Source organism: Schistocerca americana, chromosome 3 (assembly GCF_021461395.2).
Source record: "Schistocerca americana isolate TAMUIC-IGC-003095 chromosome 3, iqSchAmer2.1, whole genome shotgun sequence".
NCBI lineage: Eukaryota > Metazoa > Arthropoda > Insecta > Orthoptera > Acrididae > Schistocerca > Schistocerca americana.
Genome location: NC_060121.1, coordinates 877,172,938 through 877,191,939, shown reverse-complemented (window position 1 = coordinate 877,191,939; position 19,002 = coordinate 877,172,938). Strand labels below are relative to the sequence as shown.

The 19,002-nt window shown below is 39.8% G+C and overlaps 1 protein-coding gene across 1 annotated transcript in view; it reads left to right on the top strand.

Moving 5' to 3' along the window:
• LOC124607190 (parafibromin) overlaps positions 1-19,002 on the top strand; it is a 76,612-nt gene that overhangs the window by 19,358 nt on the left and 38,252 nt on the right. The window contains exons 5-7 of the mRNA XM_047139411.1: positions 3,417-3,594; positions 6,385-6,518; positions 15,671-15,789. Of these exons, the coding sequence (XP_046995367.1) occupies positions 3,417-3,594; positions 6,385-6,518; positions 15,671-15,789 (431 nt within the window). The remainder of the gene's footprint in view (positions 1-3,416; positions 3,595-6,384; positions 6,519-15,670; positions 15,790-19,002) is intronic.

Here is a 19,002-nt window from a genome sequence, read left to right as displayed (position 1 = left end):
TGTGTTGGTCCAAAAAAAATATAAGATTTGTATCAGTTTTAAATTAAACTTTTCCCCGTTACTTTTGTAAGTAGACACTCCTAGCTGTGTCAAGCTAGAGCACCCCATCAGCCTGACCCGAAAGTTCTGTGTAACAACACGGTGTTCCGTATAAGACAGCATTGGGTTTTGTGCTCAAAACAGTTAAATCCTAAGTTGTAAATATTGTATTTACATCAAAATTACTAATCAGATTTTGAAGAGTGGAATGCAGTTGACTTTCTCTTTTGGAACTACAATACTAGCAGGAGATATTACAGTAGCTACATTTTAAGAAGTGAAGCTGATATCGGTAGCACTCATGTTTCATTCCCTGTGACAATGCAAGTGACAGTTTCATCACTTTCCTCTTCATGCTGATGAGGTTTCAGATGGCTCTGAGCACTATGGGACTGCTGTGGGCATCAGTCCCCTAGAACTTAGAACTACTTAAACCTAACTAACCTAAGGACATCACACACATCCATGCCTGAGGCAGGATTCGAACCTGCGACCGTAGCGGTCGCGTGGTTCCAGATGGTAGCACCTAGAACCGCTCGGCCACTCCGGCTGGCTGCTGATGAAGGAATGTTTTTGTTGTGCCCAGATGTTTTGTTTAATATCTGTCTACATTGGAACACAACTGGCTCAATTTTCATTAAAACTAAACTGTTGGATGAGGATGTGAATGAAAGATCAGAGTGAATTGGTCAGGCAGTTCCAAAATTTTGAAATGCCAGTTTTGAAAATCACATGACACACAGATTCCATCAGCTCTGTCACCACTAAGAACTGTCCACCACTACATTCATCATCATTGTGTTTGTTGGTTCAACATTCATGGAATTGTCTTTGTCGTAGTCTGACCATACTGTAACTTATACTGTCACGTCCATATTTGTGTCAGTTATTTATTGGTCGCTGCTGGAGTTTCCTTCTCATCATACAGATATATGATAACAGCACAGAGTTCATGTGTAGCAAAAAAGCTATTAGTGCTGCAATTTTCTTCTAGTGGTGAGAAATGACCGTCATCGCAATGCTGAAACTGCCCTACATTATTCCCTCAGATCTGTTCCTGCTACACTGTGTACACATTCTGGTCGTTACTTGTAACATCTGAGGATTACAGAAGAGAATGTGATACTATATCTCAAAGCCATTATCTGAGTACTGCACTCATTTCCACAACTATGTGGCGAGGATTTACTTTCAGTACTTTCTACTATTAACAGCCGTTTTCAATATATTACAAGAATCAACTGACTTGGTGTTGTCAGCGTACACAAGCAAATTCCTACAGCTTAATGATGAACAATTGCAGACTAGTGGCTGACCCTGTCAAATTGTATCACCTCAGCACACAAAATGGTAAAAGAGCTCTTTTGCACATAATTTTAATTTTTGTTTGCTGTACAGTCATTTGGAGTCGATTGTGCAGCCAGTTATTCCCATCCAACCCATACTACAACAAGATATCTAAATGACATTGAAATTAATAACGGCTAAAATTTGCAAGAGACATTCAGTTTGGTAACATTTGGCATCAAACTATCATTATAGTCCAGTATTGCAACATTTCTCTCATGGGAAATCTCTTGTGCAGCTTTTCTTTAATTTCATCTGTTCTCAGAGTGCTCGGTCTGTGATCAATGTGCTGAAACTGTGTAGATATTTTCCTCACTGGCTTGATAAAAATAACTAATCTGTGTCTTCCAGGTAACTGCTGTAGGTACATGTAGATAGCTTTAGTTCCATATTGTCCAACATACACTTTGTCATATTCATGAGCTCAAGCACATACATTTAAATGAATGACTTGTAACAACTGTTTATGAAATGGTAATGTAAAAAGACTGTACCTTTCATTTCAATGTTATCAGCATGAACTTAAAAGCACCACTCCAGCACAAAATAATTCTTTTACTATATTAAAATTACCATTTGGAATCTCTAGTTTTTTGTATCCCGCGTCTGGCCATCCTGATTTAGGTTTTCCGTGATTTCCCCAAATCGCTCCAGGCAAATGCCGGGATGGTTCCTTTGAAAGGGTATGGCCGACTTCCTTCCCTGCCCTTCCCTAATCCGATGAGACCGATGACCTCGCAGTTTGGTCTCTTCCCCCAAACAACCCAACCCTTTATTTTGTACATACAGTGAGTGTCGTCATTTACCTCAGGATCTGGCATCTTTCTGGTGCCTCTCAGTAAGTTTATGTCCACCATTTCCATTCTTATCTATGTCTGCACTCTGCAAATCACTGTGAAGTGTGTGGCAGAGGGTCTCTCCTTCCACTTGAATTGTAATTCAGAACTTTCTTGTGTAGTTCCTTGTCTCTCATTCCTTTCACACCTGCCCAGGTATTTAGTCATTTCCTCATTAACAGCTCCTACTGTAATATTGTTACATATATTTTCATTTTTAATTATATTTCTTGTTCAGCCATTCACTTTCCTGAAGTATCTCATCTATGCTTGTATTACATTGTCATTGTGTTTTATTTGTCCACCTCTTGCTTCCATCCAATTGTAATAGTGTTATCAAAGTTTATAAAATTTGCTTTTTATAGTTAAGTGCTCTGTTATTTTTTCCTCAGACTGCATCAAATTCATGCAGAAGTTTGTCTGTATCAGTACATAATAGAGACTCATGTCACAACCCACATATTTAAAATAGACACTGGCACTACTATTTTATTGTTAATTAATATCTTCGACCATATACTGTACTTTTTTTGACAATCATAGTATTTGTCGTTTGCAAATGGGAGTGCAAATGCACGTAGTGTGTTTATCTAATTTAATTCTTGAATAATTTGTTGGTTCCCTGTTTTTAAGGGTAGTGACCATATGACAATTAAATTTAAGAGTAGGTGGAAGACAAACTCCTTGTCGCACTCATTGACAGATTTTTATCTCATTTGTCCTTTTCTTTCCTCTATTTATTATTATTATTTTGGTTTCACAATATAAACTTTTTGTTCCCCTTATGGTGTGTGGTGGGTAGGCACTGTCACTCATGAATGTTCCTGCTCTCCTTAAAATAACCATGGTGTTTGTAAGCTCAAGCTTGTGAAATATGAGAAAATCTGCTTTAGTCCTTATACCTATTAAATTAGTTGTAAAACAAATATGTGTGTGTGTGTGTGTGTGTGTGTGTGTGTGTGTGTGTGTGTGTGTGTGTGTGTGTGTGTGGGCGGGCGCGCGCGCGCGCTCTCTTCCAACACATTTTCATTGTGGATTGAGTGATTTTCATTATTCTATAACCATGCATGGCATATATTTTCTTTTACTACAGTGTTGACCGTACAATGTGTGTGCACATCCTTGTTTTACATTTAGTGAGATTCCTTAACATAGAAATGCTTTTTATTTTGAATATGTGTATATCCGTTTCAGATATTTGCGAAAAACATCTTTGCTATCCTCCAATCGATAAAAGCTAGGGAGGAAGGTAGGCACCGTCCACAGCAGCCAACGCCTGCGATCACCCCACGTGCGACTCCAGTCCGGCCCATCGCGCAGCCCGCTGTCTACAACCGATATGATCAAGAGCGATTCATACGTCAGAAAGAAGGTAGGTTCCCAGCAGTGGAGGGACATATTTTTGGGGATGTACATCATAAAATTAACTAGTCTCCAGATGATATTTACCGAAATGAGTACTACGCGGACTAGACTCAAAATTTCCAGACTGCAGTTTTTACATGCTGCTGCCTATTAATATCTGCAAAATTTCATTCCTTGACCACTGATGTGCAAATTGATGGTATTTCAGTTCCGGTTGCGCTTTTTGCGATTAGGTACACTGCTGTTACTGGTACATTTCAAATTCTGGAGGTGAAAGTTCAATTGTTTTGTACTGATTTTCAATTAAAAATTCAATTTGAGTATTCAGTTATTATTTACATACTCAAGCTAAGCTTCATCTTATGCACTCTGAAACCAGAAGTTCTTGAACAAGGCATGGTGTATTCCAGGACATTGGATATGATTCTAGAACATCAGGATCATTTGGAAACATTACGTTTCCAATTCCAGGAATTTGAGAATGAGAATGTTCAGTAGCATTCATTGAATTTCTAGAACATTATTGAAATTTCAAAACATTAGGAGTATTCCAGAATATTTGCAAAGAGAATCATACCATTTCCATAAGTTCTCCATTCAAAAATATGTTGTAGGATTGAAAGAGATATCTGCAAGATAGCAGTACCATAATTCCTGTCACCTTGTACACCAATTGAAAATGTACGATATGCAATAATGTCTCTGTCATAATAAGCCTCTAGACCTGCTAGTGGCTTGTCACTTCCTCGTGCTAGAGCCAAAGTGAACCATGAATTACCAGTAACAACCTCTGTAGTTGTACAAGAAAAATTGATCTTGCACCCTACAAAAGTAATGGGACCAGTAAGAACCTCCTCTGAACAACTTCATTTGGAGTAAAACCGAAGGTGTCCACGGTCTTGTAGACTGGTAATCTACTTCTCCTGCTGTATCTCCTCCTCCTGTACGGCATGGCTGTGTGTTGTGCGGTTGCCTCGAGTCGAATGAGCATGCTGTTGCCTCACGTTCCAGTCTAGGGCCCAGCGGAAATACATGTGATAAGCGCGCGCCTGACGGCGCGCGCACGAGAAACCGGATGGGCGTATCCCGGAAGTACGCTTTTTAGCAGCGGTTCGCGCCTAGTTAAAACTTGGCGCGATCCTCCGCTGCTCTGGCGGCAGCCAGGCGTAGCCCGTTCAAGGTCACGCGCCTTTGCGTAGCGTCAAGCAACAACATGGCGACTAAGCACACAGGCGCCCCCCCCCCCCCCCCCCCCCCCCCCCCCCGACCTACGTTTGTGGGTGACTTCACCCTTCTTCCTTCCCCTTCAACCCTTCTCGCCGGAGCCACCGGCGCTTGTCAATCACACAGTCTTTTATTTGTGTGTGCTGCCACTGTTTGGTGAGCAGATTTTTTTATTTATCCAATTAAATAATAAAGTACTTTGGTATTCAAACCAACCATCAGATTGAGGATAGCTTTATTACATATTACAATGGTGCTTGTTTCATCTACAAAGGAAAGAGATTTATAGTTATTTGCTACAACTGAAAATGAGTCATTAAAGTATCTCGGGAAAAGCAGCAGTAAAGTAACCTAGATGATTGCTAGCTCATTTCAGGTAATATGTCATATATTTTTTCTTGTAATCAGTACATGACGTCAGAATTCAAAATTAACAAGCTCTCCTTGATCAGAAAGAGGGTTCTTGCAGTGCTACGGTATGATGATGTCTGTAGTACTTTTTGACAGATGAGGCATTATGCAGAAATACTTCAAGTGAGTATAGTCAGTTCTGAATTTAGAGTATTGTGAGGGAATATCATAAGACATACTTACGTTGCACCTCAAAGCTAGTATCGATTGTTACTCTTAAACCTTTTTCCCCCTGCATTGCATCACCTGCATCCATTGTATGCCAGAGATGTATTCTTTCTCCCTTCACACAAATGAAACTACGGTTGAAGTGTCTCAAGGTGAGGAAACAGAAGATACTGCAATCGACCAGTTGAACAGTATCATACAAAGGCTTTTCTAATGTCCTAAAGGGCATGGTAAAATATTTAATGACTGGTCTCAAGTGAGTTATGTTTTTAGCATAGTGTGAAAAATAGTGTTGTTTTTTCCACACACCTCCCTTTCCCCTAAGTAAAATAGGAGCTTCCTGTTGCACCATTTAGGTACTCCAGAACGAATCTTTCAATCTGTGGTGGAATGTGCACAATTTTGAAATTTGCTGGCAGATTAAAACTGTGTCCCAGGTTGAGTATTGAACCCAGAACATTGTAGTTCATTGGCAATTCTCTTACCAACCAAGCTATCCAGGCACAGCTCTTAGCTTACTCTCAGACCTTCACTTGTACCAGTAACTTCACCGTGCTGTCCAAATCTCACAGAAGTGCTCTTGGATACCTTGCTGGGCAAATACACCTGAAGGAAATGACACCATGGCAAAAATGGCTTAGGCAGAGGTTCAGGGAATGTTTCCACAACTAATTTTTCACTCTGCAGCAGAGTTTGCATCATTTTGAAACTTCCTGGCAGATTAAAACTTTGTGTCGGACCAGGACTTGAATCCAGAATTGCTTTTGCAGGCAATTCTGTTATGACTGAGCTGCACTGGCATGGGCCTCATCTGCCCTGATGAGTTTGTTACCTTTATGCCCACCATTGTTAAAAAAAAGTCTGACAATTTTAATTCCTTATCTGTTGTTGCCCTTGCATTAGAGTGTATGCTGTAGGATATAACTCATTTTTATCATAAAATATCAACTATTGGCTTTTGAATTCTGATAGTTATGTTGTATTTTGTTTGCAGAAACGGAAGGTTTCACCATTGATACAACAGGGACATACCACGGGATGACTCTTAAATCTGTAACTGAAGGAACACAACCAAAGAAACCTGTGACGCCAGCCCCTGCTGTCACTACCCCGAGACCCACAGCAGAGGTAACTCATTGTTCTGGAGCGTAGCGTCTTATCCTTTCTGCATTGTTTAAATTTGAGTGTCAGTATTTATACTTCACTGTCAGTCATGCCTATAGCATTGAAATTGTGGAAGCTATTTTATGACAGTATTTTAAGGCAATAATGCAAAGACCTCGCTTCAACCAAAATGTGCTGAAAAGGATTGCAGAAGTTAAAGAGCTAAAATATTAAATTTTTGTTAGTCAGTGCATTAGACGTTTTCTGAAGATGAAAACCTACAAAAATTATTTGTACATATTCTCGCTCAACAGTGAAAATTGCATAAATAGTTTGGTGAGTCAGTGTTTGTCACATGTACACTTTGCTGGTCACTGTGAATTGTGTAACAGAAGGTATGTTTTACTGGGTTATGTGAAGGATCTTTCATTAAGAGTGTTATTTCTTAAAATTTGAATAATAATAATAATAATAATAGTAATAATAATTCAGTACATCATGGAGTAAATTGTCCTTTGTTGTGAATCTTAGACATTGCAGTTATGTTCTGAACAAAATTTTGTTCAGATGTCTACTACAGTTTTGAGCACACGAATGCTTGTGATGACTCTAATTGTTAATCACTCTGTCCAACATTAGTATCGTTATGTCTGTGATAGCCGACAGATGTTCACCTCCAAATGTTCCAAAGCGTGTGGCTTGTCAGCATCAATCAAGGATTTTCCGTGGGTGTTAAATCACACGACCATGGCAACCAGGTCATAGATCCATGTTTTGAGGTGATTCGGTTTTCAAACTTTTCCCTCAGCAAATAGAGTTTAGTCACAGAAATTCATTTGACATGTAACTGTAGCAGTCACTATTGACAGTAATGGCTCTTTCTTCATCTCAAAAGAGATAATGTCCAACACTGCCCACTGTATCACATAGTGAGGTTTTCTGAATGCAATGGCAGCTTATGGACCACTTGTGGGTTCTTCTAACTCCAGTAATGTCAATTTTGCGTATTGATAAAGCCACTAAAACAAAAATGCCTCTTGTCTGAGATGATGACTTTTCTCTGCATGAAGATCAGCATTAAAATTTGTAATGATTGCTAAACTTTCAGGAAGCGTGAGATGCTGCATGACGAAACTGCAAATTGTACTGGATATTTTCAAACCTTGAAGCACATAAAAATTTATTAGAAATGGGTAATTACAATTTTAAAAAGTATCGCTCTTAATGAAAAACCCTCTATTAAGGTTTCTTTCCATTCCATTAATGGACGGAGCACATTAAGAGTGCCTCCATGTGAACTGTTATTTGTCTAATTTTATGTGTGAGAATCTATGGGGTAGGTACGAGAGGGGCTGAAGAATGTTATTAGTTTCTCCTTGAAGTTTTAAAGCTCATTCTTATGCGACATAAGACAGTCTACCACCTATGATGTTTCAACCTCTCTCTCACAGCAACTAGTCAGCCAAACAGACCTGTAATGATTCATACTGCTCTTCATGTTACATGCTCGAAGTTCCCTGGTAGTTCAACTCAGTTTCTATTGTATAAACTTGAACAGTATTTGAATTTGGGCCATAGTGTTTTATTTTTATGTGCAATATCTTCTGTAAGCAGGCCACAGTTTTGCAGTGTCTTACCAATAAATTTTAATCTTTTGCTTGCTCTGCCTACAACCAAGCTTGTATGGTTGTTATACGTAATAGCTCTACATATTTTGACTCGGATATTTGCGTTACGTGACTGACTCTGGTTGTGAGTCGTTAGCAGAGATAGTCTGTATCAATATGGGCAGCCAAGAAGAAAAAGCTTCCCTTCATATTTGCAGATTTAAAATTCAGGTCAAAGTAAGAAACCCGTTTTTTCTCAAACAGAAAGAAAGAAATCCTGGCCTGAGGTATAGACCATCAGTGACAATGTCTCGGCCATCATTTGAAACAAGGATTTTCAGGAAAACTTTAAAATACTGTGTCTCTGGAACAGTTCTATATATTAATTTATTATTATTATTATTATTATTATTATTATTATTATTATTAGTTCAAAGATAATAATTTTATGATTGAATGTAATAGAGGGAAACATTCCACGTGGGAAAAATATATCTAAAAACAAGATGATGTAACTTACCAAACGAAAGCATTGGTATGTTGATAGAGACACTAACGGACACTCGCGCATACACGCATATATCCATCTGTAGGATGGATATGTGTGTGTGTGCGAGTGTATACCTGTCCCTTTTTCCCCCTAAGGTAAGTCTTTCCGCTCCCGGGATTGGAATGACTCCTTACCCTCTCCCTTAAAACCCACATCCTTTCGTCTTTCCCTCTCCTTCCCTCTTTCCTGACGAAGCAAATGTTGGTTGCAAAAGCTTGAATTTTGTGTTTGTTAGTGTCTCTATCAACATACCAATGCTTTTGTTTGGTAAGTTACATTATCTTTGTTTTTAGATATAATTTTATGATATCCTCGGTTTGTAAATGTGTGTCAAAGTTTTCCTGCTGTAGCCTTCTAAATTTTTTTAACATTATTTTCAAAAATGCCAGTCCCAAAACTTTTGATTCTTTTGATTAGCACCATATAGCCTATATTCCCTAAAAAGGAGAACTTACACATTTCGGTTGAACAGATTTTATAGACAATTGAGAATTTTGCCATACATTAAACCAGTTTCTATTACCACATTGTCATGTATTGGTCTCATGAAATCGAAACCCAGTATTATTTGGCAAACCAGCAACCGGTCCAAGTGGTAGCATAAGGCTCACAATGAGTTCATTTAACTCATAATTAATGTCTTTAATCTCTGAGATTGACCAGCACAGTCATATATACAAACCACAAACATCCGTCCTTGCAGGTTATGAAGCTGAAATATTCTGTTACTTCTAAGGTTTTTGCTGGTCAAATGAAATTTCTTCTTTCTCGCTATTTAAAGTTCACGAAGTATAAGATCACCCATCATTTTGAGTCCAGAAATGGGGCTTCTAAATTTCTTTCGCTGGTTTTGTTCGGTTGGACCATTCTTCTCTTTTCTACTGGCAGAATTCTTTAGCTACCTCTATGGACAACAGTACAAGACCTGAGGATGTATATGACTTCATAACTTTGGTAAAATGCTTGGCATTCTGAATTACAGCTGTCCTTGGGCTGGAAAGGTTATGATTTGTAGCATGCTGCTTCTGCAAGCCGCCTACACTCTCACAAGGCCCCTTCCGACGACCAGTAGCACTGAATAGCCCCTCCACTGGCACAACCGACTTAGTCATTCAAACAGCTGGTATCAGTTTTTAAAGTGACTAGGAGCACTATTGGGAATAACAATCTTTTTTGCCTGTGGTTACAAATATTGAATATTTATCCGTTGCAAACCATGCATGTCATGCTCGGTCATGTCTTGTGTTACCACTTATAAGTGCAACACTTGTCTTGTTTTGAAACTTTGTCATTTCTCCAACAATGCCGTTATACACTAAGTAATCAAAAGTATCCGGACACCCACAAAAACATAAGTTTTTCATATTAGGTGCACTTTACTGCCACCTACTGCCAGGAAATTCTGGAGTTCTTCTTCACTGTGAGTCCAGCTCATTGATGACATCTTCATGATCTGGACTCACAGTGAAGAAGAACTCCAGAATTTCCTCTCCAACCTCAACTCCTTTGGTTCCATCAGATTCACCTGGTCCTACTCCAAATCCCATGCCACTTTCCTTGACTTTGACCTCCATCTGTCCAATGGGCAGCTTCGCATGTCCGTCCTCATCAAACCCACCAACAAGCAACAGTACCTCCATTATGACAGCTGCCACCCATTCCACATCAAACGGTCCCTTCCCTACAGCCTAGGTCTTCATGGCAAACGAATCTGCTCCAGTCCGGAATCCCTGAACCATTACACCAAAAATCTGAAAACAGCTTTCGCATCCCGCAACTACCCTCCCGACCTGGTACAGAAGCAAATAACCAGAGCCACTTCCCCATCCCCTCAAACCCAGAACCTCCCACAGAACAACCCCAATAGTGCCCCACTTGTGACAGGATACTTTCCGGCACTGGATCAGACTCTGAATGTGGCTCTCCAGCAGGGATACGACTTCCTCAAATGCTGCCCTGAAATGAGATCCATCTTTCATGAAATCCTCCCCACTCCACCAAGAGCGTCTTTCCGCCGTCCACCTAACCTTCGTAACCTCTTAGTTAATCCCTATGAAATCCGCAAACCACCTTCCCTACCCTCTGGCTCCTAACCTTGTAACTGCCCCCGGCGTGAAACCTGTCCCATGCACCCTCCCACCAACACCTACTCCAGTCCTGTAACCCGGAAGGTGTACACGATCAAAGGCAGAGCCACGTGTGAAAGCACCCACGTGATTTACCAACTAACCTGCCTACACTGTGAAGCTTTCTATGTGGGAATGACCAGCAACAAACTGTCCATTTGCATGAATGGACACAGGCAGACAGTGTTTGTTGGTAATGAGGATCACCCTGTGGCTAAACATGCCTTGGTGCACGGCCAGCACATCTTGGCACAGTGTTACACCGTCTGGGTTATCTGGATACTTCCCACTAACACCAACCTGTCAGAACTCCGGAGATGGGAACTTGCCCTTCAGTATATCCTCTCTTCTCGTTATCCGCCAGGCCTCAACCTCCGCTAATTTCTAATTTCAAGTTGCCGCCGCTCATACCTCACCTGTCTTTCAACAACATCTTTGCCTCTGTACTCCTGCCTCGACTGACATCTCTGCTGAAACACTTTCCCTTTACAAATGTCTGCTTGTGTCTGTGTATGTGCGGTTGGATATGGGTGTGTGTGCGAGTGTATACCTGTCCTTTTTTCCCCCTAAAGTAAGTCTTTCCGCTCCCGGGATTGGAATGACTCCTTACCCTCTCCCTTAAAACCCACATCCTTTCGTCTTTCCCTCTCCTTCCCTCTTTCCTGATGAAGCAACCATTGGTTGCGAAAGCTTGAGTTTTGTGTGTATGTTTGTGTTTGTTTGTGTGTCTATCGACCTGCCAGCGCTTTCGTTTGGTAAGTCACATCATCTTTGTTTTTATATATATATAAGCAGACATATTTAAATATGTCTGCTTGTGTCTGTATATGTGTGGATGGATATGTGTGTGTGTGTGTGTGTGTGTGTGTGTGTGTGTGTGTGTGTGTGTGTGTGCGAGTGTATACCCGTCCTTTTTTCCCCCTAAGGTAAGTCTTTCCGCTACCGGGATTGGAATGACTCCTTACCCTCTCCCTTAAAACCCACTTCCTTTCGTCTTTCCCTCTCCTTCCCTCTTTCCTGATGAGGCAACAGTTTGTTGCGAAAGCTTGAATTTTGTGTGTATGTATGTGTCTGTGTTTCTATCGACCTGCCAGCGCTTTCGTATGGTAAGTCACATCATCTTTGTTTTTAAATATATTTTTCCCGCGTGGAATGTTTTCCCACTATTACACTTCCCTGGGGCACTCTTGACAAAGCCCTTGTCTCTGATGAACACTCGGCTCACAAAAACTTACAGACATAGAATTATCTGGATGGTGTCAGATTTCCTAAAAGGCTATGCAATAAAGAAACTAGCTATGTGTAAGAGCAATAAAGAAACCAGCAATGAACAATAAAAATTGGTAATAAACAATTGCAACAAAGAACCTAGCAATAAACAACCACAGCAAAAAATTTAGATGTGGAAGGTGAAATATGAACATTATTTGTAAAACATGTTCAACTGAAAAGTGAAAGTTCTCCGTTTCAGAGAATGTCACTCAACTGGTAATAAAAAAAAATGGAAAATTTTTCTTAGAAAGGCATGTAGTTCTAAGTTGTGCCCTTGACGAGGCTGTTGGGCCCAACTAAGTGCCATCGGATGCAGTGTGGAGGGGGTTTCCTGACGTTGGGAACTTTTACTGATCGGTTGAGTAGCTCCTCAGTTGGAGTTGCAAGGCTGAGTGCGCCCTGTACCAGCCCTCCCACCGAGGGAAAATCCTTGGCAGTACCGGGAATCAAACCCAGGTGCCCTGTGTGGCATTCAGCTGTGCTGCCCACTCAGATAAGGAGACAGGTGCAGCGAGAGCACTTCGACACTTATTTCCAAACCGAAAAAAATGTTCTAATCGTAACATGCTGTAGGTGTCCTCTTTAGTGGCCTATATCTCCGGCCGAGTTTTTATTAATATATATATATATATATATATATATATATATATATATATATATATATATATATATATATATATATATTTTTTTTTACAAACAAAAAAAAATTGGGTTTCTTACATTCTATGAAATTGTAACATATGTTAAATTGAGTAACATCTGATATTATCAAGGTAACACCCCTGTCTGAATTGATATGGATTATGACTATGCTTTTACATTTCTTGAACTGCACAACTTTGGATATGTCTACATTAAGAGCTTCCTGTGTCTGCACTGGGCTGACGTTTTCTTGAATTCTAGCTAGCGATTAGTGCAGTTTTTCCTGTATACACCTTCCTTAAAGATAACCTAAAACTGAAAAGATCAACAAAAGATTTCTTTAACTGTTAATCATTTACATTATGCCCAAAAATATTTTATGACTTCTCTCATACTGATGAATGTGTAATTCTAGAGTCACAAAGGCAATACATGATTATGCATTACAGTATTGTATAGTGATAAGGATTGCTCCATACTGAAACAATGATGGAAACTAAGTATCTGACAAAAATTATGATTTAGAAAAGACTAGAAAATAAAACTACATATTTTCCTGAATTTTGCTTGCCTTAACTTCTAGCTGTTTGTAATTCAACATTTGAATCGTTTATCAGGGTGTAATATTTATTGTTGTTTTCAGAATTCAGTCCATATATTTTTTTGCTGAAAATATAATTGTACAGGGCTCTATTATAAATAAGTAGTTCATTTTCAATGTTCTATAGTTTCCAAAGTGTTACTTGTACAAATATGATTGAGGATGTACGTAAAGTCCGGGAACATTTATTGCACAAGAACCAAACATTGTCAGATATCATACATATGTCATTTTGAAGAGAAACCCTGAAAGTCCCCCCCCCCCCCCCCAATGTATATCACCACAGCTAGTTTGGTAATTTGCCGATAGTCAGTGCTAGTCGCAAACATGGCAAGTTCAAGTGGGGAGTGAGCTTTCTGTGTGTTGTAGTTCAACAAAAACGAGTGCGCTATAGCTGTTCAATGGATATTTAGAACCAAGTACAGTAAGAAGCCACCAACAAGGAAGGCCATTTACCACTGGCACAACAAATTCGTTACAATGGGTTGCTTGCGCCCGGCAGAGAGAAGCGAACGTCCCAGTGTGAGTGAAGTGGATGCAGCGAGTGTACAAGAGACATTCATAAGCAGTCGAAAGAAATCGGTGCGGCTCGCATCCCGTGAACTTGAAATGGCTCCAATGATAGTGTGGAAAGTCCTGCAACAGAAGCAGTCTACGAAACCATTCAAATTGGAGCTAGTGCAGAAGCTCAATGATGATGACAAAGACAATCGTTTTGAGTTTTGTTCACAGTTGCAACAATTCAATGAGGATGGGGATGGCATCGCTCATCACTTAATTTTTAGTGACGAAGCCACTTTTCACACTAATGGGAAAGTGAACAGACATAATTGTCGAATCTGGGGTACAAAGCATCCACACGAATGCATTGAATTTGAGCGTGATTCCCCAAAGGTAAATGTTTTTTGTGCCTTGTCACGTCGAAAACTGTACGGACCATTCTTCTTTGACAAGAGCACTGTCACCGGATATTCCTACTTGGACATGTTTCAGCAATGGCTGATGTCTCAAATGCAAACGGACTCTCCATTCATCTTTCAGGAGGATGGAGCTCCACCTCTTTTTCATCGGGAAGTTTGTGGGTACCTGAACACAGAGCTGCCGCATCGGTGGATCGGTGTTGCTACGGAAGGGGACAGCTGTTTCATGAAATGGCCTTCCCGATTCACTCCGTGTGACTTTTTTCTGCGGGCACACATTAAAGATCTGGTGTACGCACCACCTCGACCACATGATGTACCAGAGCTCCGGGAGAGAATACGGGAAGAGACTGCCACAGTTGACGATGCTATGCTGGGCCGGGTATGGCAAGAATTCGATTACTGTATTGGATCACTCATGAATCACATATCGAATGTTTGTAAAAAATACTTTTAGTGTTCGCTTTAAAATGCAATATGTATGACATCTGTACAATGTTTAGTTCTTGTGCAATAAATAATTGAAAGTGTTCTCGGACTTTATGTACACCCTGTAGAACTGTAAACTCAGAGTTTGCATTTGCTCTCCAGTTGGTGTTAACAAGTGCAGTGCTTGACAAAATGGTGACAGAGCAAGGAAAGAGAAATTTCTGCTCCAAGCTGACACGGAGACCAAGATACCTTCCATTTATCTGGAAAAGTTGATCTCCACAATGTGAGAATGTGGGGCATTGAAAATACACGTGAAATTGTGCCGCACAAATGAGATTTGTCAAAGATTAATGTTTTCTGTGCAGTGTCACAGATGAAACTGTATGGGCCGTTTGTCTTTTGTGAGAAGACTCTGACAGATGCCCCTTACCTTGATATGTTGCAGTTGTGGTTGTTCCACAACTGACTCCTGATTCCAAGAATTTCATCTTCCACCAAGACGGTGGACCCAGTCGTTGGACTGTTGATGTTTGCTGCTCCCTAAACAGTGAACTTCTGCATCATTGGATTGGGTGTAATGGTGAAGAAGATGTGGCTCTGTTCCCTTGCCCTCCCCCAGGTCACCTGACCTAACGCCTCATGACTTTTTCCTTTTGGGGTATCTTGAGCACTTTTTGTTTACATATCCCCACTGCCAAGAATGCATCAGTGCTGCTGTGATGACCATTCATGGGATATTGCTACATAAGATATGGAACGAACTTGACTGCCATTTGGATGTGTGTCGTGTGATCAGAAGGACACTCGTAGATCATTTGCAGAATGAAAATGCAAACTTGGCAAGTTTACAGTTCTATTTATGTGTCAATCATATTTGTACATGTAATACTTCAGAAAATGTAGAACTTTGAAAATAAACGAATCATTTATAGTTGCCCTGCATTATTATTGTATGATCAGCAAAACTGTGACTTCTATTCTCCACTTTATTTCTGATCAACTGACTGTCATTAACATACTTAACAGGCACGGCTGGCAGTACAGCCCAATAAACGGGTCTCTCGAACACCCATTATCATCATTCCTGCGTCTCCAACTTCATTGATCACCATGTATAATGCCAAGGACATCCTCCAAGATCTGAAGTAGGTAGAAGTATTATATATTAGATTTTCTTTTCTTTTTCTTTTACATAATGAAAGAATAAGTTTTCTCAATCTATAAATAAAGTGCCATCTATCAGTCCTGTATACATATTTTTGGGCTCCACAACTTTAACTGTAAATTTTAGTGTAATGATGATGAGAGAAGGCTAGAAGTACTGTGCAGTTGAGGAAGATACAAATTCAAGGCAATGAATATGCACAAAATTTCAAATGAAATGAATAGCTTTTAGTAGACTCACTGATTAGCCTGGCGGATCTCAAAACATTTTCTAGGGACATTCACAAAGTTTTAATAACTACTCCATAAAACAAAACAAAATAAAATAAAGTTATGTAATTATTTTTTGTTTGTTTGCAGGTACACATCTCCAGTCCTACACACTGCAATCCCTGTGCTGCTTTACATTAGCCAAAGCAAAATAGTGCAACCGTCTTTATCAACGGTCTGCATAATTTTGTTCAGGCTCCACAAAGTATGGCACAGTTCTGTGGGACAGGGATTCTAGTGGGTAGCAGAACTGCAGACGTGTACATGATATCCCAGTCACAGTATATTTTGTTGTGGTGATTGTCTGTGAAAATTTTTATTTACATAAATTGTAACAGTGGAGATTTTTTAAAACTTCCAATGTTTCGTTTGTGTAATACCTATATCTTTGATAGTGCTTACTTAATTTTGTGTATGAAATGTAGTGGTAACTTCGAAAAAGAAGAATGGGAATGGAAAAGTCATAAATCTATCTCTCCGTCCACAATTTTCATACAGTTCATTTTCTCTATCTGGTGGATGCTCAGTGTTCTACATCTTACATACTTGATGGATTACATAACTACAACTACATATACATACATATACCACAATCAGCCTTACTGTGCATCACGGAGGGTACCTTGTACCACTACTAGTCATTTCCTTTCCTGTTCCCCTTCGCAGATAGAGTAAGGAAGAAATGGTGTTTTATATACATCTGTATGAACCCTAACTTCTTTTGTCTTACATTCTTGGTTCTTCAAAAATGTATGTTGGCAGTTGTAGACTTGTTATGCAGTCAGCTTCAAATGCTGGTTCTCTAAATTTTCTCAGTAGTGTTCCTCAAAAAGAATGTCGCCTTCCCTCCAAGGATTCCCGTTTGAGTTCCTGAAGCATCTCTGTAATATCTGGTTGTTGCTCGAACCTACCAGTAACAAACCTAGCAGCAAGCCTCTTAATTGCTTCGATGTCTTCTATTAATCCGACCTGGTACAGATCCCAAAGACACAAACAGCACTCAAGAATAGGTTGCACTAGCATCCTGTATGCAGTCTCCTTTATAGATGAACCACACTTTCCTAAAATTCTCCCATTAGATCAGACTTGATGATTCACAACCTCACCTGCTAATTCCATTGCACATCACATTTCAGCATTATCCTCAGATATTTAAATTATGAGGCTGTGTCAAACAGGGCACTGCTAATGCTGTATCTGAACATTACAGATTTGTTTTTCCTGCTAATCTGCATTAACTTAAGTTTTCTACATTTTGAGCTGGCTGCCATTCATCACACCAACTAGAAATTGTTATGTTCCAACTAGAAATATTGTCTAATTCATTTTGTATCCTCCTGCAGTCATTCAACTTGACGCCTCACCATACACCACAGCATCATCAGCAAACAACTGCACATTGCTGCCCACACTGTCTGCCAAACCATTTTTGTATACAGAAAATAATAACTGTCATATCACACTCCCCTGGGCCACTCCTAATGATACCCTTATCTCTGATGAACAGTCGCCACTGAGAACAGCATTCTAGGCTCTATCACTTAAGACGTCTTTGAGCCACTCACACATCTGGGACTCTATTTCATATGCTCGTACCTTTGTGAACGGTTTGCAGTGGGGCACTGTGTCAAATGCTTTTCACAAATCTACAGATATGGAATATAGATGTTGCCTTTCATACATGATTTGCAGGAGATCACATGAGGAAAGAGCAAGCTGAGTTTAACAGATGCGGTGCTTTCTAACACTGTGCTGATTCGTGGACACAAACTTTTTGGTCTGTAGGAAATCTTTGATATTCAAGCCGAGAATACATTTAAGAATTTTGCAGCAGATCAATGTTAAGGATATTGGTTTGTAATTTGGTGAGTGTTCTTTTACCCTTCTTATATAGAGGAGTCACCTGTTCTTTTTTCCAGTTGCTTGGGACTTTGTGCTGGGCAAGAGATTCACAATAAGTTCAAGCTGAGTAAAGGGGGCCAATGCCATAGAGTAGACTTCATAAAACCGAATTGGGATTCCATCCAGACCTCGTGTCATATTTGCTATCAACTCTTTCCATTGTTTCTCTGTGGCAGAGAAGCTTATTATTTGGTTGGAGCATAAGTTCATAGTGTTTTTGTTTTTTGTAGTTCACTGTTACTATTTGAGTTTACATATTGTCATTTTGTCATTTGGAGATAGACAGTGGAGCTATGGGGGTGATCTTCCGGTTAAAAATAAACTTTCTCCCGGGTGGGAAACCAGGGTGTATACGGGGACAAGGAAAAAAAATTCCCAGATTATTCCCGGATTTCTCCCGGATACCCCGTTTAAAAAATATGATTTTTCCCGGGCGAAAATACACTTTTTATGTGCTAAGTGACAGTAGGTTTTCCGTAGATTTTCCCTCGGAACTGTAAAACTTATGAATCCTTTGAATGGTTAACGTTTTATACAATCACATGGAACTTCCCGGAAAAAAAAAGAAAAGACGGGGCAAAGAAGGTTTTGGAGAGACCTTTAATTTAAAAAAAAAGGGAGAGAAATTTTGGAAAGACCTTTGATTTGCAGCAACGTATACGCTGCATATTTTCGTATTACAAAAGTATAAATTCGAATTGCACCAAACACAGCGCGTTAGTTTCCGAAGCGTTGAAACCGAGGTTGCGATGTCCTTTTGTAAGCGAGTCATATCTCAAGCCACGAGATCTCGTCAGCCGATGACAGCGACTATTCAGAGCATAGGACACGTGTTTTAGTCAGCCAATAGCAAGATCACTGGTCACATAGCGCGAACACGCAAGAGGAAAAGTTAACGGTTTACATTAATGTATGCCGTACCGTATATCTACTAGAAAAGCTAAGCTTTCACATATAATGTTAGTCTCTAAGATTAACACGCTACAACAGAAGCTAAGCTTTCACATGTAATGTTGATATTT